The 23,774-nt window shown below is 52.1% G+C and overlaps 1 protein-coding gene across 2 annotated transcripts in view; it reads left to right on the top strand.

The window, feature by feature from the left end:
- Positions 1-23,774, top strand: part of GALNT16 (polypeptide N-acetylgalactosaminyltransferase 16) — a 608,740-nt gene that overhangs the window by 95,517 nt on the left and 489,449 nt on the right. Inside the window, exon 1 of one of the 2 annotated variants that reach the window (XM_069638586.1) lies at positions 14,178-14,264. The exons of the other annotated variant lie outside the window; for it this stretch is intronic. Within the exon in view, the coding sequence (XP_069494687.1) occupies positions 14,193-14,264 (72 nt within the window). The 5' untranslated portion in view covers positions 14,178-14,192. Of the gene's footprint in view, positions 1-14,177; positions 14,265-23,774 lie in introns of those variants that run through there. 2 annotated transcript variants of the gene reach the window in all.

The following is a 23,774-nucleotide window of genomic DNA, read 5'->3' as shown; positions in this document are numbered from 1 at the left end:
ATTGGTCCCAACACCTTCAAGTGTAGCTCCCACTCTTTGTAGCTCCACTCTAGTGATGGACCTGACAACATTCCCGGTACAGCCCCATCAATTTCCATGGGCTTGAGTCCTCGCGCAGAAACCAACAGCATCATACATGTAGAGCGAGACGGCTAAGCGATTGAACGGTTCTATGTTCTTTCATCGACAGTCATTTTAACGACTGTCTTTTTTCGAGTACACTATTACAAAAAAAGGTCATCGAAATGTTTGAGGGTGGGTTCCCCCACCTATTCCCGACACCCCCAACCCTTATCTGCCCATTCCCACACCCCAAAATTTCAATGACCTTTTTCGTAATTCTGTACTTGTAAAAAAAGGCAGTCGTAAAAAGGACTGTTGGTGAAACTACGGTATACCGTTTGAACTGCTCCTGGTGAAATACAATCCACACAAATCTATAAGGGCACAGACATTGTAGCCCCAATAGACCACATATTGCTTTAACCTGTGTAACAATGAGTTGTCGGAGCGTAACTAGGATCACCCATTCAGTGCCATGTACCTTTTATAACGCACATTGATGAAGCCGCCAACAGTTTGGGCTTTTGTATAGACATGGGATAGATATTTGCCATGCACTGCCATAATGGTACTACCTGGCCATAAGATGGCAGCAAATGGAAAAGGGCATGAGCGCCTGGGAATATGATGGCAGTGCCTGAAAAAAGCCTAGCTAATACCTGTACCCAAGCAAAAATGGTTGGCTTTGCTCATGCTAGTTTTAAACACGACTTTAGAGAAAGGAACAGATACAAATCAAACGACTGAAGGCACACTTGTTTAGGCCATTTTTATTACACCAGTAGTTCATTTACAGCTGCAATTGAACCATGAACTCATTTTGAGTTAGTAGTTTAAATGTTTAAGTGGAGGTGCGTAATTACCCCCACCCCCCCACATGCCATAGCAACCGAGTTTAGTGAGGGAGCCCAAACCAATCAAGGGGTATTCTCCCCCCGGAAGTTTGTTTTAAAATAATGGGTTAAAATTGTGGATTTTAGAGCACACACTTTTAAAAAAAAAAATTGGCAAAAAAAAACGTTTGCAGTTGCTTTTTTGGGGTAACTAATGAACAAATCCAATAGATGAAAGTCACCAGCAGTGCACAGGAGCATTTCCCAATGCATTTTCGTTGATGCCTTTTGCACAATATGTGCAGGTATAAAACATGTTCACACTGGCTGTACCCATACATTTCCATGCTGACTGCACCATTATACACGAGTATTCCAATACAAGAACATACTCATGTTTGCTTTGCGCATAATGCCAGTAAAGATGCTATAAGAAAACATGTCCATGTTTGTTCTGCCAATATACGGCAGTATCCCCACGTAAGAACATACTCCAGTTAGCTACACCATTAAAAATGCATCCTACGGTAATGCTAGTCTAGCTACATAACACTTATCATGCTTGCTATACCAAAGATGCAAAATACAAAATGTCATACCACAGTTAGAAATGGCTAGACTGGCTGCATTGAAATGCCAGTCTAGCTGCATAATAACAATTATCATGCTTGCTTTATCATCCAGGGCCAGTAAAAAAAAAAGCCATGCTTTCCCCTTGGTGTGCCAGTACCCCACAGGCACAGAATCAATTGTGTGTGTGCAAGGTGATTGGGGGGCCTAGTCATGGCATTTTTATTGGGCATCTGCACCGCACATGCAGCAGATAACCAATTATGTGTGCATGCGAGCCGCTAGGGCTTAGGGGTCAGGCATAACATTGCATGTGAGGAACTATGAGTCCCAGGGGACTAGGCTGGCATTCTTTACTGGGCATACTGTGATTTGTGTATGTGAGGTGTTGGGGGGGCCCAGGGGAAAACCATGACATTTTTACTGGACATCTATGATAGATGTCCAGTAATAAAACGCCATCCCTGTCCCCTGGACACCACAGAAGGAGAGCTGATTTTGGCCGGTGGGGAGGGGGTTTGTGCAACAAAAGCAAACATGCACACGCACATTCACACTGAAAGCACTCGATCTTTCACATGAGCACTTATCATCATACTCTCACTCATAACACAAGCATACACACATTTAAATAATAAATAAATGAACATAAACGTACTGTCTGCCCCAGTCCTGAAGTTTCCTCCCCATCGCTCCAGCGTGGCATTAACAGGAATCAGGAAACAAGAGCTTCCTGGTTCCTGCACATGCGCCAGGGGCCTGAGCGTTAGTGACAAAATGCTGGGCTCAAGCCTGCCCTCGCTGCATATGCGAGGAGGTGCAGGAGCGCCCCCTCCCACATACAGACATACAACTTCTCAGCCAGCATTCCCAATGAGCCATGCAAGGCTGGGGGAGCAAAACTCTCCCAGCCTTGCATGGCTCATTGAGCATGCATGACTGGGGAACTGAACTGTCCAAGGGAAACGGTTTCCCTTTGACAGTTCAGCCAGAGGCAGCCCAGGAGTGCTCGCTTAGCGTGAAAAAGCAGCTCAGCAGGTGCTCAGTGTTTCAGTGGTCTGGCTCCTCTGCTTCTCCATAATAGGTGAGGGTGGGTCGACACCCCCTCACCCATTATGGACGAGCCATCACTGCATTAACTCTCATCATACTGCTGCCAGGCCAAAATGGTACGTTATAGCCTGATGGAGCTAGCTCAAAGAGCAGTGGCGGCTCATCCACAATGGTAGAGGCAGAATCGACTCACTTGGTATTGGCCCCCTCTCACCCATTAGGGAGGAGCCAGCCCAGTGAAACACTGAGCGCTCCCTCAGCTGTTTTGTTTCAGCTGATGGAGCGCTCTGAACAGTTAGTTCCCAAGCTCAATGAGCCAGGCAAGGCTGGTGGTGTTTTGCTTCCCCAGCCTTGCAGGGCTCATTGGAAATGCTGGCTCTGGCACTGCATGTCTGTCTGGGTGAGGGGGTGCTCCTGTACCTCCTCGCAAATTCAGACGCAGCAGGCTGACGTGGAGCATCTGCTCACCCAGGCTCAGGCCCCTGCATGCATGTGCAGGAACCAGGAAGCTTCCTGATTCCTGTTCATGCTAGCAGGTGCTGGAGAGCTGCAGAGGAACCCTCAGGACCCATGGCAGAAGGTACATTTGCTCATGTATTTTTATTTAAATTATGTGTATGGTTGCGTGCACGTTTGTGTTGTTTGGTGAATGTAAGATGATGGATGCTGGTGTGAATGAGAGAGTGATTGCTGTGTGTATGTTGTGTAAATGTGTATGTTTGTATGTTCATTTATTTAATATTTAAATATGTTTATGAATGCTTATTTATTATTTAAATGTGTATGAATGCGTGTATGCTTGTATGAATGAGAGAGTGCTTGCTGTGGGAATGTTGTGTTAATGTGTGTGTGTGTGTTTGTGCTGGTCCGTGGAGCTGATTTTGGTGAGTGGGAGGAGGAGATTTGTACAACAAAGGCATTTTAAAAATGCCTTTGTTGCACAAGCCCCTTTCCAACGGCCAAAATCAGCTCCCCGTCTGAGGTGCTGTGGGGCCCAGCAGACGGGGATTGTATCTTTTTATTGGACATCTATGATAGCTGTGCAGTAAAAAATACCATACCTCACGCCTGTGCCCCCTCCCAGCGCCTCGCGCATACACAATCGCATTCATTGTGTGCGTGTGAGGCACTGGGGCCCAGGGGGCAGGCATGGCTTTTTGTTACTGGGTTTGCACAGTAAAGAAAACTAGCCCAGTCTGCTGGGATTCCTAGCGCCTCACATGCAATGTCATGCCTGACCCCTAATCCCCCCCCCCCAGCGCCTCACAGATACACATCATTATTTGTGCATGTGAGGTGTTGAAGGGCAATGGGGAAAGGAATGCCGTTAGATGCCCAGTAGAAAATACCGTGGCTGGGCCCCCTCCCCCCAGCACCGCGCATGCACACAATTAATGTGTGCCTGTGAGGTGCTCAGGACCTCCAGGGGCGGGTATGGCAGTTTTTACTGGGCATCTATCCAAAGGTAGCACACTGTTTTAACTTGATGAGATGCCAATGTGGCCACAAATACTGTGTGGGAGAGAGGTGCACAATTGTGGTGTGAAACTGGCGTATGGTCTTTGTATTATAGGAAGTGTGAGAAATAGCACTTTGAACGGACTTACCCTGAAACAGAACCACATGTATGTCCTGAAGATGGGTCCAAAAATTAACTACGTGGGTACAAGTGTATCGCGAATAAAGAGCCGAAACAAGTGTCGACCTGAAGGGGGAAAAAAAAAACATTGCTGGCGTTTTTGGTGTTCCCACAAACGAAAAGACACAGAAAAGTAGCAAAATAACCTGGACTCGCAAAACCAAAACTGTTGTAGAGTTGAAAAAAGCTGATGCAGAATGAGGTTGTGTTACAGATTACTCACTATTACAAAATCTCTCTGCTCTGCTGTGTGCTCAGTTGTATCCTGCCAATACTAATCCCCAGGCACATTTTATTTGATGACGTGATTGTTTGAATTTGTTTGTTTCTTGTGCTGACTTGAGCGCTTTTATATTTTTCACGTTGGGAACATATTTCAAGTTAAAAACCTGTATAAGATAATTGGAAATGCGTTGTTTCTCCAGTTGTTTGTGTAAAAAGTGGTGAGCAGCGTTACAAGTAAATGGTGTGGGCTCATTAGGGTATTTAAAGAGTAAGGGAGGGAGAGAGTAACCAGTCTCCCATAGATAGACGGGTGGTTTCTATCTTCCACAATTGAGACTGGTCTCCCGTTGGTTGGTGGGAGTACCCAACAGATTGACAATCCTCCCTGCAGACACCTGGATCCAGGCTCTACAGAGGGACGTACTCCTGGCTGACACCTACGCCCAGACCAGGTCCCAGCTATGGAAGATCTCCCAGTTGACACCTGGATCCAGGCTCTAGAAGAAGGGGGCGTACTCCTGGCTGACACCTACTCTCAGACCAGGTCCCAGCTATGGAAGATCTCCCAGCAGACACCTGGATCCAGGCTCTAGAAGAAGGAGGCGTACTCCTGGCTGACACCTACTCCCAGACCAGCGACCAGATATGAAAGTTCTCCCAGCAGACACCTGGATCCAGGCTCTATGGAGGGGGACGTACACCTGGCTGACACCCACTCCCAGACCAGGTCCATGATCTGGAAGATGGATCCAGGCTCCAGGTAGGGGGCATACTCGTGACTGGCACCTACTCCCAGACAAGGGCCCTGCTATGGAAGTTCTCCCAGCAGACACCTGGATCCAGGCTCTAAGTAGGGAACATAAACCCAGCAGATATCCCACCCAGATCAGGCCACGGGTAGGAAGGGACTCTTGGTTGACACACACCAGGGTTGGAAAGCAGATATGGAACACACACGCGGTCGGCACATGCAACCAGGCCACATTTTGCTAAAAAAGCTCTCCAGGTCAACACCACCACCCAGACCAGAGCTCAGGTAAGGAACACACTTTTGGGTACCACATTTCCCCTCACAAGGTCCCAGCAACGTAAGCCCTCCTAATGGACACAAGCATCCAGACGAGAACAGATATAGGGAGCGCACTCTTAGTGGGTACATGCACCCTGATGAGATCACGTGGCTGACACCTACACCCAGACCAGCTCCCAGATATGAAAGCCCTCCCAGCAGGCAGCCACACCACATGCTATATATAGAAGCCCTTGCAGCTGCTACCTGTGCAGCCCCGTCACATGCTAGGTATGGAAGTTCCCCCAGCTGCTATCTGTACAACCACACCATATGCTTTATATAGAAGCTCTCCCAGCTTCTACTTGTGAAGCCACAACATATGCTAGGTATGGAAGCTCTCCCAGCTGCTACCTGTGCAGCCACACCATATGCGAGGTAGGAAAGCTCTCCCAGATGCTACCTGTGCAGCCACACCATATGCTAGGTATGGAAGCTCTCCCAGCTGCTACCTGTGCCGTCACACCACATGCTAGGTATGGAAGCTCTCCCAGCTGCTACATGTGCAGTCACCCCATATGCTAGGTATGGACGCTCTCCCAGCTGCTACCTGTGCAGCCACACCATATGCTGGGTATGGAAGCTCTCCCAGCTGCTACCTGTGCAGCCACAACACATGCTAGGTATGGAAGCTCTCCCTGCTACTACCTGTGCAGCCATACCATATGCTATTTAGGGAAGCTCTCCCAGCTGCTACCTGTGCCGTCACACCACATGCTAGGTATGGAAGCTCTCCCAGCTGCTACATGTGCAGTCACCCCATATGCTATGTATAAAGGTTCTACCAGCTGCTACCTGTGCAGCCACACCATATGCTAGATATAGAAGCTCTCCCAGCTGCTATCTGTGCAGTTGCTCCATATGCTAGGTAGGGAAGCTCTGCCTGCTCCTACCTGTGCAGCCACACCACATGCTAGACATGGAAACTCTCCCAGCTGCTACCTGTGCAGCCACACCATATGCTGGGTATGGAAGCTATCCCAGCTGCTACCTGTGCAGCCACACCATATGCTGGGTATGGAAGCTCTCCCAGCTGCTATCTGTGCAGTCGCTCCATATGCTAGGTAGGGAAGCTCTGCCTGCTCCTACCTGTGCAGCCACACTACATGCTAGACATGGAAACTCTCCCAGCTGCTACCTGTGCAGCCACACCATATGCTGGGTATGGAAGCTCTCCCAGCTGCTACATGTGCAGCCACATCATATGCTATGTATGGAAGCTCTCTCAGCTGCTACCTGTGCAGCCATACCATATGCTATGTAGGGAAGCTCTCCCAGCTGCTACCTGTGCTGTCACATATGCTAGACATGGAAGCTCTCCCAGCTGCTACCTGTGTAACCACACCATATGCTTGGTATGGAAGCTCTCCCAGCTGCTACCTGTGCAGTCACACCATATGATAGGTATGGAAGCTCTCCCAGCTGCTACCTGTGCAGCCACACCATATGCTATATATAGAAGCCCTCGCAGCTACTGCCTGTGCAGATGCACCATATGCTAGGTAGGGAAGCTCTTCCAGCTGCTACCTGTGCAGCCACACCACATGCTAGGTATGGAAGCTCTGCCAGCTCCTACCTGTGCAGCCACACCACATGCTAGACATGGAAGCTCTCCCAGCTGCTACCTGTGCAGCCACACCATATGCTGGGTATGGAAGCTCTCCCAGCTGCTACCTGTGCAGCCACACCATATGCTGGGTAAGGAATCTCTCCCAGATGCTACCTGTGCAGCCACACCACATGCTAGGTATGGAAGCTCTCCCAGCTGCTGCCTGTGCAGCCACACCATATGCTAGGGATGTAAGCTCTTGCAGCTGCTACCTGTGCAGCCACACCATATGCTAGGTAGGAAAGCTCTCCCAGCTGCTACCTGTGCAGCCACACCATATGCTGGGTAAGGAATCTCTCCCAGCTGCTACCTGTGCAGCCACACCATATGCTGGGTAAGGAATCTCTCCCAGATGCTACCTGTGCAGCCACACCACATGCTAGGTATGGAAGCTCTCCCAGCTGCTGCCTGTGCAGCCACACCATATGCTAGGGATGTAAGCTCCCGCAGCTGCTACCTGTGCAGCCACACCACATGCTAGACATGGAAGCTCTCCCAGCTGCTACCTGTGCAGCCACACCATATGCTGGGTATGGAAGCTCTCCCAGCTGCTACCTGTGCAGCCACACCATATGCTGGGTATGGAAGCTCTCCCAGATGCTACCTGTGCAGCCACACCATATGCTGGGTATGGAAGCTCTCCCAGATGCTTCCTGTGCAGCCACACCATATGCTATATATAGAAGCCCTCGCAGCTACAGCCTGTGCAGCCACACCATATGCTAGGTATGGAAGCTCTCCCAGCTGCTACCTGTGCAACCACACCACATGCTAGGTATGGAAGCTCTCCCAGCTGCTACCTGTGCAGCCACACCACATGCTAGGTATGGAAGCTTTCCCAGCTGCTACCTGTGCAGCCACACCATATGCTAGGAAGCTCTCCCAGCTGCTACCTGTGCAGCCAAACCATATGCTTGGTAGAGAAGCTCCCCCAGCTGCTACCTGTGCAGCCACACCACATGCTATACATGGAAGCTCTCCCAGCTGCTATCTGTGCAGTCACTCCATATGCTAGGTATGGAAGCCCTCCCAGCTGCTACCTATGCAGCCACACCACATGCTATACATGGAAGCTTTCCCAGCTGCTACCTGTGCAGCCACACCGTATGCTAGGTAGGGAAGCTCTCCCAGCTGCTACCTGGGCAGCCACACCATATGCTAGGTAGGGAAGCTCTTCTAGCTGCTACCTGTGCAGCCAGACCATATGCTATGTATGGAAGCTCTCTCAGCTTCTACCTGTGCAGTCATACCATATGCTATGTAAGGAAGCTCTCCCAGCTGCTACCTGTGCAGTCACACCATATGCTAGATATGGAAGCTCTCCCAGCTGCTACCTGTGCAGCCACACCATATGCTATATATAGAAGCCGTCGCAGCTACTACCTGTGCAGTCACACCATATGCTAGGTATGGAAGCTCTCCCAGATGCTACCTGTGCAGCCACATCACATGCTAGGTATAGAAGCTCTCCCAGTTGCTACCTGTGCAGCCACACCATGTGCTAGGTATGGAAGCTCTCCCAGCTGCTGCTACCTGTGCAGTCACACCATATGCTAGGTATGGAAGCTCTCCCAGCTGCTACCTGTGCAGCCACACCATATGCTATATATAGAAGCCCTTGCAGCTACTGCCTGTGCAGATGCACCGTATGCTAGGTAGGGAATCTCGCCCAGCTGCTACCTGTGCAGCCACACCATAAGCTAGGTATGGAAGCTCTTCCAGCTGCTACCTGTGCAGCCACACCACATGCTAGACATGGAAACTCTCCCAGCTGTTACCTGTGCAGCCACACCGTATGCTAGGTAGGGAAGCTCTCCCAGCTGCTACCTGGGCAGCCACACCATATGCTAGGTAGGGAAGCTCTTCTAGCTGCTACCTGTGCAGCCAGACCATATGCTATGTATGGAAGCTCTCTCAGCTTCTACCTGTGCAGTCATACCATATGCTATGTAAGGAAGCTCTCCCAGCTGCTACCTGTGCAGTCACACCATATGCTAGATATGGAAGCTCTCCCAGCTGCTACCTGTGCAGCCACACCATATGCTATATATAGAAGCCGTCGCAGCTACTACCTGTGCAGTCACACCATATGCTAGGTATGGAAGCTCTCCCAGATGCTACCTGTGCAGCCACATCACATGCTAGGTATAGAAGCTCTCCCAGTTGCTACCTGTGCAGCCACACCATGTGCTAGGTATGGAAGCTCTCCCAGCTGCTGCTACCTGTGCAGTCACACCATATGCTAGGTATGGAAGCTCTCCCAGCTGCTACATGTGCAGCCACACCATATGCTATATATAGAAGCCCTTGCAGCTACTGCCTGTGCAGATGCACCGTATGCTAGGTAGGGAATCTCGCCCAGCTGCTACCTGTGCAGCCACACCATAAGCTAGGTATGGAAGCTCTTCCAGCTGCTACCTGTGCAGCCACACCACATGCTAGACATGGAAGCTCTCCCAGCTGCTACCTGTGCAGCCACACCCTATGCTGGGTATGGAAGCACTCCCAGCTGCTACCTGTGCAGCCACACCATATGCTGGGTAAGGAATCTCTCCCAGATGCTACCTGTGCAGCCACACCACATGCTAGGTATGGAAGCTCTCCCAGCTGCTGCCTGTGCAGCCACACCATATGCTAGAGATGTAAGCTCTCGCAGCTGCTACCTGTGCAGCCACACCATATGCTAGGGATGGAAGCTCTCCCAGCTGCTACCTGTGCAGCCACACCATATGCTAGGTAGGGAAGCTCTCCCAGCAGCTACATGTGCAGCCACACCATATGCTAGATATAGAAGCTCTCCCAGCTGCTATCTGTGCAGTCGCTCCATATGCTCGGTAGGGAAGCTCTGCCAGCTCCTACCTGGGCAGCCACACCACATGCTAGACATGGAAGCTCTCCCAGCTGCTACCTGTGCAGCCACACCATATGCTGGGTATGGAAGCTCTCCCAGCTGCTACCTGTGCAGCCACACCATATGCTGGGTATGGAAGCTCTCCCAGATGCTACCTGTGCAGCCACACCATATGCTGGGTATGGAAGCTCTCCCAGATGCTACCTGTGCAGCCACACCATATGCTATATATAGAAGCCCTCGCAGCTACAGCCTGTGCAGCCACACCATATGCTAGGTATGGAAGCTCTCCCAGCTGCTACCTTTGCAGCCACACCACATGCTAGGTATGGAAGCTCTTCCAGATGCTACCTGTGCAGCCACATCATATGCTAGGTATGGTTGCTTTCCCAGCTGCTACCTGTGCAGCCACACCATATGCTAGGAAGCTCTCCCAGCTGCTACCTGTGCAGCCACACCATATGCTTGGTAGGGAAGCTCCCCCAGCTGTTACCTGTGCAGCCACACCACATGCTATACATGGAGGCTCTCCCAGCTGCTATCTGTGCAGTCACTCCATATGCTAGGTATGGAAGCCCTCCCAGCTGCTACCTATGCAGCCACACCACATGCTAGACATGGAAGCTCTCCCAGCTGTTACCTGTGCAGCCATGCCATATGCTAGGTAGGGAAGCTCTCCCAGCTGCTACCTGGGCAGCCACACCGTATGCTAGGTAGGGAAGCTCTTCCAGCTGCTACCTGTGCAGCCAGACCATATGCTATGTATGGAAGCTCTCTCAGCTTCTACCTGTGCAGCCATACCATATGCTATGTAGGGAAGCTCTCCCAGCTGCTACCTGTGCAGCCACACCATGTGCTAGGTATGGAAGCTCTCCCAGCTGTTACCTGTGCAGCCATGCCATATGCTAGGTAGGGAAGCTCTCCCAGCTGCTACCTGGGCAGCCACACCATATGCTAGGTAGGGAAGCTCTTCCAGCTGCTACCTGTGCAGCCAGACCATATGCTATGTATGGAAGCTCTCTCAGCTTCTACCTGTGCAGCCATACCATATGCTATGTAGGGAAGCTCTCCCAGCTGCTACCTGTGCAGTCACACCATATGCTAGATATGGAAGCTCTCCCAGCTGCTACCTGTGCAGCCACACCATATGCTATATATAGAAGCCGTCACAGCTACTACCTGTGCAGTCACACCATATGCTAGGCATGGAAGCTCTCCCAGATGCTACCTGTGCAGCCACACCACATGCTAGGTATAGAAGCTCTCCCAGTTGCTACCTGTGCAGCCACACCATGTGCTAGGTATGGAAGCTCTCCCAGCTGCTACCTGTGCAGCCACACCACATGCTAGGTAGGGAAGCTCTCCCAGCTGCTACCTGTGCAGCCACACCACATGCTGGGTAGGGAAGCTCTCCCAGCTGCTACCTGTGCAGCCACACCACATGCTGGGTAGGGAAGCTCTCCCAGCTGCTACCTGTGCAGTCACACCACATGCTGGGTAGGGAAGCTCTCCCAGCTGCTACCTGTGCAGTCCCACCACATGCTGGGTAGGGAAGCTCTCCCAGCTGCTACCTATTCAGTCACACCATATGCTGGGTAGGGAAGCTCTCCCAGCTGCTACCTGTGCAGTCACACCATATGCTGGGTAGGGAAGCTCTCCCAGCTGCTACCTGTGCAGCCACACCACATGCTAGTTAAGGAAGCTCTCCCAACTGCTACCTGTGCAGTCACAGCATATGCTGGGTAGGGAAGCTCTCCCAGCTGCTACCTGTGCAGTCACAGCATATGCTGGGTAGGGAAGCTCTCCCAGCTGCTACCTGTGCAGCCACACCATATGCTGGGTAGGGAAGCTCTCCCAGCTGCTACCTGCGCAGTCACAGCATATGCTGGGTAGGGAAGCTCTCCCAGCTGCTACCTGTGCAGCCACACCATATGCTGGGTATGGAAGCTCTCCCAGCTGCTACCTGTGCAGCCACACCATATGCTGGGTAGGGAAGCTCTCCTAGCCGCTACCTGTGCCTTCACACCATATGCTGGGTAGGGAAGCTCTCCCAGCTGCTACCTGTGCAGTCACACCATATGCTGGGTAAGGAAGCTCTCCCAGCTGCTACCTGTGCAGCCACACCACATGCTTGTTAAGGAAGCTCTCCCAGCTGCTACCTGTGCAGCCACACCACATGCTAGGTATGGAAGCCCTCCCAGCTGCTACCTGTGCAGCCACACCACATGCTGGGTAGGGAAGCTCTCCCAGCTGCTACCTGTGCAGCCACAGCACATGCTGGGTAGGGAAGCTCTCCCAGCTGCTACCTGTGCAGCCACACCATATGCTGGGTAGGGAAGCTCTCCCAGCTGCTACCTGTGCAGTCACACCATATGCTGGGTATGTAAGCTCTCCCAGCTGCTACCTGTGCAGCCACACCATATGCTGGGTAGGGAAGCTCTCCCAGCTGCTACCTGTGCAGCCACACCATATGCTGGGTAGGGAAGCTCTCCCAGCTGCTACCTGTGCAGTCACATATGCTAGACATGGAAGCTCTCCCAGCTGCTACCTGTGCAGCCACACCACATGCTAGGTATGGAAGCTCTCCCAGCTGCTACCTGTGCAGTCGCACCATATGCTGGGTAGGGAAGCTCTCCCAGCTGCTACCTGTGCAGTCACACCATATGCTGGGTAGGGAAGCTCTCCCAGCTGCTACCTATGCAGCCATGCCATATGCTAGGTAGGGAAGCTCTCCCAGCTGCTACCTGGGCAGTCACACCATATGCTAGGCGTGGAAGCTCTCCCAGATGCTACCTGTGCAGCCACACCACATGCTAGGTATAGAAGCTCTCCCAGTTGCTACCTGTGCAGCCACACCATGTGCTAGGTATGGAAGCTCTCCCAGCTGCTGCTACCTGTGCAGTCACACCATATGCTAGGTAGGGAAGCTCTCCCAGCTGCTACCTGTGCAGCCACACCACATGCTAGGTAGGGAAGCTCTCCCAGCTGCTACCTGTGCAGCCACACCACATGCTGGGTAGGGAAGCTCTCCCAGCTGCTACCTGTGCAGTCACACCACATGCTGGGTAGGGAAGCTCTCCCAGCTGCTACCTGTGCAGTCACACCACGTGCTGGGTAGGGAAGCTCTCCCAGCTGCTACCTGTGCAGTCACACCATGTGCTAGGTATGGAAGCTCTCCCAGCTGCTACCTGTGCAGCCACAGCACATGCTAGTTAAGGAAGCTCTCCCAGCTGCTATCTGTGCAGGCCGTCCATATGCTAGGTATGGTAGCCCTCCCAGCTGCTACCTGTACAACCACACAATATGCTGGGTAGGGAAGCTCTCCCAGCTGCTACCTGTGCAGCCACACCACATGCTAGGTATGGAAGCTCTCCCAGCTGCTACCTGTGCAGTCACACCATATGCTGGGTAGGGAAGCTCTCCCAGCTGCTACCTGTGCAGTCACACCATATGCTGGGTAGGGAAGCTCTCCCAGCTGCTACCTGTGCAGTCACACCATATGCTGGGTAGGGAAGCTCTCCCAGCTGCTACCTATGCAGTCACACCATATGCTAGTTAAGGAAGCTCTCCCAGCTGCTATCTGTGCAGCCACACCATATGCTGGGTAGGGAAGCTCTCCCAGCTGCTACCTGTGCAGTCACAGCATATGCTGGGTAGGGAAGCTCTCCCAGCTGCTACCTGTGCAGCCACACCATATGCTTGTTAAGGAAGCTCTCCCAGCTGCTATCTGTGCACCGCCATCAGATCTCGGGTATGGAAGCCCTCCCAGCTGACACCTACACCCAGTCCACTTCCCATGCATAGGACCTGGCCGACTCCTACCTGAACACCCGGGCCGACCACGTCTGCTCCGTTGGATTACACTTGCACGCTCGCCTCAGATTCGTGCGGTGTCTTACTCTAGTTCATTCATTTATTAATTCCTTCATCTGCAGAAGTATTTGACAGTGGGCGGAATGCTCCTGCCCCCCCCCATCCTCCCCCCAGGGTTGCTCCCGTCAGCGGCTGCAGCTCTCAGCAGAGAAATATGACTTAATTTGTTCTGCCAAGGAAACACCGAAGCTAGGAAAATGCAATCAGACTGGCAGGGGCGCTGGTACAGTGGGCACCGCTCTTGTTTATAGATTGCAAGGCGGGCATCCACGAAGATGCATCAGATGTGATGTTTTGGATGTAAGAGCTGGAGCTCAAGAGGTTGAGAGTGCCAGTGCCAGGGGCGGGTGCTGTGCTGTAATGCATTCTAATAGTGCCCACGATGTCAAGATGAGGCTCGATCAGCAATGAGAACCCGGAACAATTACACCACAGACTGGAGCTGGGATGGCTGCAGGCGCCTGGACCGTGAAGAGGGGGTAGGACTGGTAGAGGTTCAGAATTCAAGGGGCTGGGAGGGGGGGGGGCCCTGTGGGGTTTGTGGGGCTGAGATTGCGGCAGCCATTGCCTTCTATGGACAAGGCTCTACTCCCCCGATTACCCTCCGCATGGGAGTGTTCAGGGGGCTTCCTGAGTCCTGTAAGCACTAGGGTGGTCTGGCAGTAGATGGTGGGCTATAGGGGCAGGAGGGACGGTTTATGAGTAGTGAGACGGAACCTATGTACAGGCGGCACGGTCTCTGCCGTATATGTAGAATGACCCAGCTATGTTGGGGTTCTGTGGACACAAGTGACTACTCATCAGAGGCGTAGCCAGGATTCTCTAGCAAATGGGGCCTGAATCTAATGTAGTTGGGCAGGCTGCTGAGTGGGCATTTGCAGATTTTGGGTGGGCCTTGCCCCTCAGGCCCTACCCTGCCTATGCCTCTGCTACTCCTGAGTAGAGCACGTGCTCCAGGAGCACTACGTGGATTCCATGGGCAGATGGCGCCGTCTTTGCCTATGTCACATAGTCTGTTTACAAGTCTGTGAGTGGGGGGAGGGGGGAGCGGTATATGGGGCGGAGGTTTGGGGTATGGGTAGCAGATGTAGACTATTTGAAGGAAATGGAGACCGAGTAGAGGATGGGGTCTATGGAAAAGCGTGGGAAGCTTTGAGTGGGATGCCTCTATGAACAAGAGGTGCAGCCTATGGCCATGTTATCTAGGGTCCAGATGTGCAGCCTATGGCCATGTCGTCTATGGACCAGAGGTGCAGCCTATGGCCATGTCGTCTATGGACCAGAGGTGCAGCCTATGGCCATGTCGTCTATGGTCCAGAGGTGCAGCCTATGGTCATGTCGTCTATGGTCCAGAGGTGCAGCCTATGGTCATGTCGTCTATGGTCCAGAGGTGCAACTTATGGTCATGTTGTCTATGGTCCAGATGTGCACCCTATGGTCATGTTGTCTATGGTCCAGAGGTGCAGCCTATGGTCATGGAGTCTATGGTCCAGAGGTGCAGCCTATGGCCATGTTGTCTATGGTCCACAGGTGCAGCCTATGGTCATGTTGTCTATGGTCCAGAGGTGCAGCATATGGTCATGTTATCTAGGGACCAGTGGGGCAGCCTATGGTCATGTTGTCTATGGTCCAGAGGTGCAGCCTATGGTCATGTTGTCTATGGTCCAGAGATGCAGCCTATGGCCATGGAGTCTATGGTCCAGAGGTGCAGCCTATGGCCATGTTGTCTATGGTCCACAGGTGCAGCCTATGGTCATGTTGTCTATGGTGCAGAGGTGCAGCATATGGTCATGTTATCTAGGGACCAGTGGGGCAGCCTATGGTCATGTTGTCTATGGACCAGATGTGCAGCCTATGGTCATGTTGTCTATGGACCCGAGGTGCAGTCTAGGACCATGTTGTCTATGAACCAGAGGTGCAGTCTATGGTCATGTTGCCTATGGACCAGAGGTGCAGCCTATAAATGCGATGCAGTCTATGGACCAGAGGTGCACCATATGATCATGTTGTCTATGGACCCGAGGGGCAGTCTAGGACCATGTTGTCTATGGACCAGTGGTGCAGCCTGTGGCCATGTTGTCTATGGACCAGAGGTGCAGCCTATAAAAGCAATGCAGTCTTTGGACCAGCGATGCATTCTATGAATGCGATGCAGTCTATGGACCAGAGGTGCAGCCTATAAATGCAATGCAGTCTATGGACCAGAGGTGCAGTCTATGGTAATCTTTTCTATGAACCAGAGGTGCAGTCTAGGATCATGTTGTCTATGGACCAGAGATGCAGCCTATAGTCACGAAGTGTATGGGCCAAATGGGCAGCCTATGGTCATGTTCTTTACGAACCAGAGGTGTACCCTATGGTCATGTTGTCTATGGACAAAAGGTGCACCCTATGGTCATGTTGTTTATGGACAAGAGGTGCACCCTATGGTCATGTTGTCTATGGACCACAGGCTCATCCTATGGTCTTGTTGTCTATGGACCACAGGCGCATCCTATGGTCTTGTTGTCTATGGACCACAGGCGCACCCTATGGTCATGTTGTCTATGGACCACAGGCGCACCCTATGGTCATGTTGTCTATGGACAAGAGGTGCACCCTATGGTAATGTTGTCTATGGACAAGAGGTGCACCCTATGGTCATGTTGTCTATGGACCACAGGCTCACCCTATGGTAATGTTGTCTATGGACCACAGGCTCACCCTATGGTCATGTTGTCTATGGACCACAGGCTCACCCTATGGTCATGTTGTCTATGGACCACAGGCTCACCCTATGGTCATGTTGTCTATGGACCACAGGCGCACCCTATGGTCATGTTGTCTATGGACAAGAGGTGCACCCTATGGTCATGTTGTCTATGGACAAGAGGTGCACCCTATGGTCATGTTGTCTATGGACCACAGGCTCACCCTATGGTCATGTTGTCTATGGACCACAGGCGCCGACTATGGTCATGTTGTCTATGGACCAGAGGTGCAGCCTATGGCCATGTTGTCTAGGGACCAGAGGTGCAACCTATGCTCATGTTGTCTATGGGCCAGAGGTGCAGACTTCTGACATGTTGTCTATGAACCAGACGTGCAGCCTATAGTCCTGTTGTCAATGGACCAGAGGTGCAGTCCATGGTCATGTTGTCTATGGACCAGAGGTGCAGCCTGTGTTCATGTTGTCTATGGACCAGAGGTGCAACCTATGCTCATGTTGTCTATGGACCAGAGGTGCAGCCTGTGTTCATGTTGTCTATGGACCAGAGGTGCACCATATGGTCATGTTGTCAATGGACCATAGGTGCAGCCTATGGCCATGTTGTCAATGGACCAGAGGTACAGCCTATGAATGTGGTGCAATCTATGGACCAGAGGTGCAGCCTATGGTCATGCTGTCTATGGACCAGAGGTGCAGCCTATGGTCATGCTGTCTATGGACCAGAGGTGCAGCCTATGGACATGTTGTCTATGGACCAGAGGTGCACCGTATGAATGCGATGCAGTCTATGGACCAAAGGTGCACCCTATGGCCATGTTGTCTATGGACCAGATGTGCAGCCTATGATTGCGATGCAGTCTATGGACCAGAGGTGCAGCCTGTGGCCATGTTGTCTATGGACCAGTGGTGCAGCCTGTGGCCATGTTGTCTATGGACAAGAGGTGCAGCCTATAAATGTGATGCAGTCTTTGGACCAGAGATGCAGTCTATGAATGCGATGCAGTATATGGACCAGAGGTGCAGCCTATGGCCCTGTTGTCTGTGGGCCAGAGATGCAGCCTATGGCCATGTTGTCTTTGGGCCAGAGGTGCAGCCTATGACCCTTTTGTCTGTGGGCCAGAGGTGCAGCCTATGGCCCTGCTGTCTGTGGGCCAGATGTGCAGCCTATGGCCCTGCTGTCTGTGGGCCAGATGTGCAGCCTATGGTCATGTGGTCTATGGACCAGAGGTGCAGCCTATGGCCCTGCTGTATGTGGGCATGGGATACTGCCATTGGGCAGGAAGCGTCGCCTATAAATAGGGATTGTGGTATGTCGTCAGCATCAGGCTTAGCCTAGAAGGATAGGGTATGATATGGGAGCAAGCGATTAGATCTTCGTGTGAGGAATGTGGTCTATGGTCAGGAAGTGTTGTCTAGGAGTGTGGCATGTGTTTAATAGTATGGTTTGCAGGCAGAAGGTGCCGTCTTTGATTTAAGACTGTTTTGCAGGAGCACAAAGTGTAGTTTGCAGGCGGGAGTTGTGTTCCTTGAGCATGGAATGTGATGTATGAGCAGGGGGTGTGGTTTACCAGGTTTACCGTTAGGTGTCATCCTTGAGCATGAAATAGGATGCATGACCCGGAAGTGTGGTTTGCAGACCGGAAGTGTTGTCTTTTAGTTTGGAATGGGGTGTAGGAGGAGGAGGCTTGCTTTGCAGGAAGGGGTTGAGTTCTTTGAGCATGAAATATAGTGCAAGACCAGGATGCATAGTCTTCAGTATGGAATGTGATGTAGGAGCAGGCCCCGTACTTAAAATCAAGTAGTATGTTCCTTGAGCATGGAGTGAGCTGCATGCCTGGGAGGCCTGCCTTGAAGGCAGGGGCTGGAAGCATGCAGAATCGCAGGCCGGAGGTGGGACCTCTAGACACGAGGTGTGCTTCGCGGGCAAAGACCCCCTGCCTCAAGAACTAAACGGACTCTTGTTGGGAACTCCTTCATTTGACCCTCATTTCTCATCTGAGAATTATTGGGTTCTCCCGTTGTGCATCCACCACTGTATCTAATGTATTATTTACAATCGAAATTCTTGCGGTCACAAAAGAATGTAGAGCACTGCAATGCCTCGCCATGGAATGCAGAGCACTGCAATGCCTCGTCATGGAATGCAGAGCACTGCAATGCCCCACAATGGAATGCAGAGCACTGCAATGCCCCACAATGGAATGCAGAGCACTGCAATGCCTCACCATGGAATGCAGAGCACTGCATTGGCTCGCCATGAAATGCAGAGCACTGCAATGCCTCACCATGGAATGCAGAGCACTGCAATGCCCCACACAAGAATGTAGGACACTGCAATGCCTCCCAGAGGAATACAGAGCACTGCAATGCCTCACAAAAGAATGCAAAGCACTGCATTGTCTCACCTAAGGGTGCAAACCTCAAATGAACATATGACTAGCCCGTGCATGGAGCATAGATGGTTTTATATAGTAAAGCCCTGTGTAGGCTGATCTCTAATGTTCTACAGACCATTCAATAAATTGCTTTGGAGTTTTCCTGGAGATTAAAAAATACTCTAGATGTTCTGCTACAGGGCATCGCCATATAAAAGTTATTCCATGGCGGCATTCTCCATGCACCTGTAGCCACTGGTCCCGCCAATGTAAGCAATCGCCTGTGATTCCTGCAATACCAGACCCCCTCCATTAGCGCACCCCACAATACAGGTGCATTTCCATTTGGATACACCATAGCACGGGCTCATGCCTGCCATTGCATAATGAAAGGCGTGGCTCTGGCTCGTCTCTGTTATTACACAGCGCAACATGGGCCCATGCCTGCCATTGCCTAATAAAAGGCGTGGCTCTGGCTCGTCTCTGTTATTACACAGCGCAACACGGGCCAATAATAATAATAATAATTTGGCATTTATATAGCGCTATGAGGGGATGTCAAAGCGAGCGCTCTACTCGCTGTGCCACTTGACCGGCTGCATAATGAAAGGCGTGGCTCTGGCTCGTCTCTGTTATTACACAGCGCAACATGGGCCCATGCCTGCCATTGCCTAGTAAAAGGCGTGGCTCTGGCTCGTTCCTGTTATTGCATAGCACAACACAGGCCCATGCCTGCCATTGCCTAGTAAAAGGCGTGGCTCTGGCTCATCTCTGTTATTACATGGCACAACACAGGCCCATGCCTGCCATTGCCTAGTAAAAGGAGTGGCTCTGGCCCATCCCTCTTATTGCATATCACAGCCTGTGTACATCTTTTATTGTACACTGAAATATGTGCCCATCTGTGCTCCTGAGCTGTGCAATAGTTTCAGCTTCTGTTATTGCCCTCTACATCAGGGCCCATCCCTGCTATTACCCACTGCAGTATGTGCCCATCTCTGCTGTTTCATTGTGCAAAGGGACCCATCCCTGCCCTCAAGCTCTGCAATAGGCCCTAGCTCTAATGTTGCAACTCGCAGTATGTGCCCATCTGTTATTGCCCCCCTCAATAGTATTCATCTCTTCTATTGCATTATGCAATATGGCCCACCCCTGTAATTGCGCTCTGCAGCAGGACCCATCGCTGCTATGCCGCTATGCATTGGGGACCATTTCTGGTACTGGCCCTGCAATATGTGCCCACCCCTGTTATTGCGCTCTGCAGCAGGAGCCTTCGCTGCCGTGCCGCTATGCATTGGGGACCATTTCTGGTACTGGCCCTGCAATATGGGCGCATCTCTGTTATTGTTCTCTGCAGGAGGACCCATCGCTGCTATGCCGCTATACATTGGGGACATCTCTGTTATTTCCCTCTCTGCGACATGGTGCACCTCTTCTGTTGCCCTCTGCAACACGTAATGCAAAGTGGTCTTAAATGGCGCCCTTCTGCCAATAAGGTTGGCTTCGCTGCGCACGGGTCTGTGGAAAAGGCGGGCATGGTGTGTTGAATGGATCACGGGAAGGCAGATGCAGAGACTTGTGGTGGTGGCTGCTGCAGGTTGGAAGTACCCGTTACCTGTGTGCCGATATGGAAATCTCTGGTTGTGGTTGGTCCGGGCAGGTGAGCTATAGGGGCAGCCCTGGATGTGAAGTGCAAGAATTGGCAGATAGAGGGTGCACTAGACCTGGCCGCTCGTCTGATGGACTGTGGGCAGTGTAAGGATGCAAGGGTTTAGTTCTGAGGATTTAGTTGATATGCCCATCTGTTATTGCCTTCTGTGAGGTGTGCCCCTCTCTGTTATTGCCCCCTGCAATTGGACCATTGCGTCTGTTGCCTTCTGCAATATGTGCCAGTCTCTGCTGTTTGACACTTTCCTAGGGACAATCTCTTTATTTAGGGGGGGCGTGGCCTGGCAGCCATGGACTAGGCTGCTCTTCATGTGTGCTCCTGTGATCCGTCAACTGATCCGGCAATGCGCACGTATTTTGCACTGGAATCTCAACTAAGGAACAACATCACGGCAATGCGAACATATGGGGACTCCAGCGCTAGCATCTGCATGCGAATCGAGTAGGCAGAACAGAAGTTATGGACTTTAAACGATTGCGCTGGGAAAACGAAACCAACGGCAAAATGGCGGTGGTCCCCGGACAAAGGAACTTCTGAGGTGAGGACCGCGATCGCATACAAGCCCAAGAAGACGGAGGATCCTGCACCCCTCGCGCGTGATGATTGCAGCCTCAGCATGGAACATCGGGAGTAGAGATGGAGGCGGCGCGGTCCGATGAAGCAAAGACGTTCATGCTGGAGGGATCGTAGCTGAGGAAAGTGGCCCCGGGAGCGCGCGAGACGGCGGATGCGATGAACCCTGGCGGGGTGTGGAGGTGGCGGCGGCGCGGGCCAGGAGATCCGAAGCTGATGCGGAGGACCATCTGTGAGCCGGGACGAATCCGCAGCGGCGTGCGGGTTGGTGGAGAAGATCCCAAAGCACAACGGATGCGCGCGCGTAATACGGCGGACATCTCAGATGTAAACACAACGCATCTGCAACGAACGGCCCATGAGAGGGAGAGAGACATGAACCCACGCAAGTGCTGGTGGGGCCTGATAACAAAATAATTTAAAATGAAAAAGGGGGGAAATAAATAAATCAAACGACTACTGCAGGTGGCCTCAGCACCTAAATTCCTGGACCCCGTGGCCATGAGCACCTCCACAAGAAACGGGGCGCGGGTCCAGTCCCGGGGAACCCTAAGGCCTTGGGCCTGAACATTGCAGTGGCAGTCTGGGAGGCCATAGCAATCGCTTCTTGAGGAAAAGAGAGCCAGAGCGCAGATCACGGGTGAGTGCAATTCCAAAGAAGGAGGGAAAGTGCAGCTGAGCCCTGACAGACTCGGAAAACAACAGAGGGCCTGCTGCATGAGGCTGTACCTCCCACATTAATAAGAGGTAGCGGACGGTGGTACTGGCGGCATGCAGGCCTGTTACCCCCTGCAACAGAGGTGAGGAACATTGAACTGCCCAGATTGGGTGCCAGCCAATTGCGAGGTTGGGGCGGCCCCGTGGAGCTCCGCTGGGGCAATAGAGGGTCAAGCTGCCAATATACAAAGATAGACAAGGACCCCGCCACACTGTATCAGCGGCAGGAGGGCGGTACACTGGCTTGGCCTCCCGCAGTGCACAAGCTGACCAGGATACAGAACGGGTGGATCTGAAACGAAAAGGCGCCCAGTCTGAGCGGTGGGTGGGAGTGTGTGGGTTTGTTGGCTGCGGCAAGCTGATCCAGATATGCAAAGGAGGAGGCCATATGAGCTTCTGAAGCGCTGATGCCTCCGGGCCTGGGTAAGGCCTGAGATATTGAAACTAGGTGTGTGTCCCCCCCACTGGTGGAGCACAAGAGGTGGGCTGAACCACAAGATTTGGCTGCAGCGTCATGTCTAACAAACCTTCAAGACCAAAAGTGAAGCAACCTACGCTGGACGAATTTGCCAGGACACCGCCGGGCCCGGAAAGCGCCAGGAGCAAAGACAAGCCCCTCGCAGGCGGCATGGCCGCCGCGGGTACAAATCGGGAGGTCCTGGCTGCGATTGCAGACTTGAAAGCAGACTTGAAAGCGACCTGGGAGGCCAAGCTCGAAATAGCGGTGTCGGAACTGAAGACAGCGTTAGACCTCAAGGTCGGTGAAGTGCAGGAAGAAGTGAATCTACTCCGACAGGACGTAAGGTCCCTGGCGGAGCGCACAGAGAGCCTTGCGAAGGAAGCGAGCTCGAACACAGCGGTTTGTGCCTCACACAAGTCGGAACTGCATGCCTTGATACAAAGAGTAGGCAATCTGTAGAGTAGGGCGGAGGAAGCGGAAGGACGCGCCCGAAGGAACAACATCCGCATTGTGGGCTTGCCGGAGGGAACGGAGGGCCACAACCCCACGGAGTTTGTCGAAAGCATGTTGCTGCAGGAGATACCTGGAGGAGCCCTGTCTCAAGGATTCGCGGTGGAACGAGCGCATAGGGCTCTAACGAGGAGGCCGCCGCCAGGCAATCCACCTAGGCCAGTTATTGCCAAGATCCTTAACTACCGGGACCGAGAGAGGATACTGGAACACTTCCGCAAAGGTGGAACAATTAAGCGGGGGGAGGCAATCATAACGGCCTACCCAGACTATACTCTGATGGTGCAGCGGAGTCGAATGAACATCGGGGCTGTTAAAAGGAGACTGAATGAAGCAGGCCATAAGTATATGCTACTTTACCCGGCGAAATTGAAAGTTTTTCACAGAAACAAGACTTTGTTTTTTGACACTCCAGAGGATGCCATGGGATGGCTCGACATGCAGGGTTCCCCCCAGGAGCCTGACATCCAGACGAGAGAAGAATACGGACGAGATAAGTAATGAGTAATGAGAAGACTGGGAGAGGGAGTGGTTTAAGACTATGAGACTTGACTATAGTCACTGATTTGACCTGCCAGTAGATGAGACCAGATTACGATAGATAAGGTATGGTGTGCACTGAGATTGGTGCTTTACTAAGGAGCCTTGCAGGGCTAGTCTTAATACCCCCATTTAGTATTAATAGTTAAGTGGCCATTAGGGCGACTTCACCCTACTGAGCCCTGAGTATATTAGACAGGGCTAGATGTGGGGGTGCCTGAGATCCAGGGATGGAGCTGGGCAACAGTTGGGAAGGGTGTTGTTGGGGAAGGGATGGGAGGGGGGAGGGGAGGGAGGCGGGGAGCCTGATATGTATATAGTTTCGGGGAGTTTGAGTTGTAGTTTGAATATGAGCCTATATAGCAAATTTGTAAGGTTGAATCTGAGTCGCGCAGGAGGGTGGGATTTGCTAGAGGTAGATAAGGAGGACGGGAA

This window comes from Ambystoma mexicanum, chromosome 14 (assembly GCF_040938575.1).
Source record: "Ambystoma mexicanum isolate Mex_15411 chromosome 14, UKY_AmexF1_1, whole genome shotgun sequence".
In the NCBI taxonomy this organism is placed as follows: Eukaryota; Metazoa; Chordata; class Amphibia; order Caudata; family Ambystomatidae; genus Ambystoma; species Ambystoma mexicanum.
Note: the sequence above shows the minus strand (reverse complement) of the source record. Positions and strands in the feature narration are given on the sequence as shown.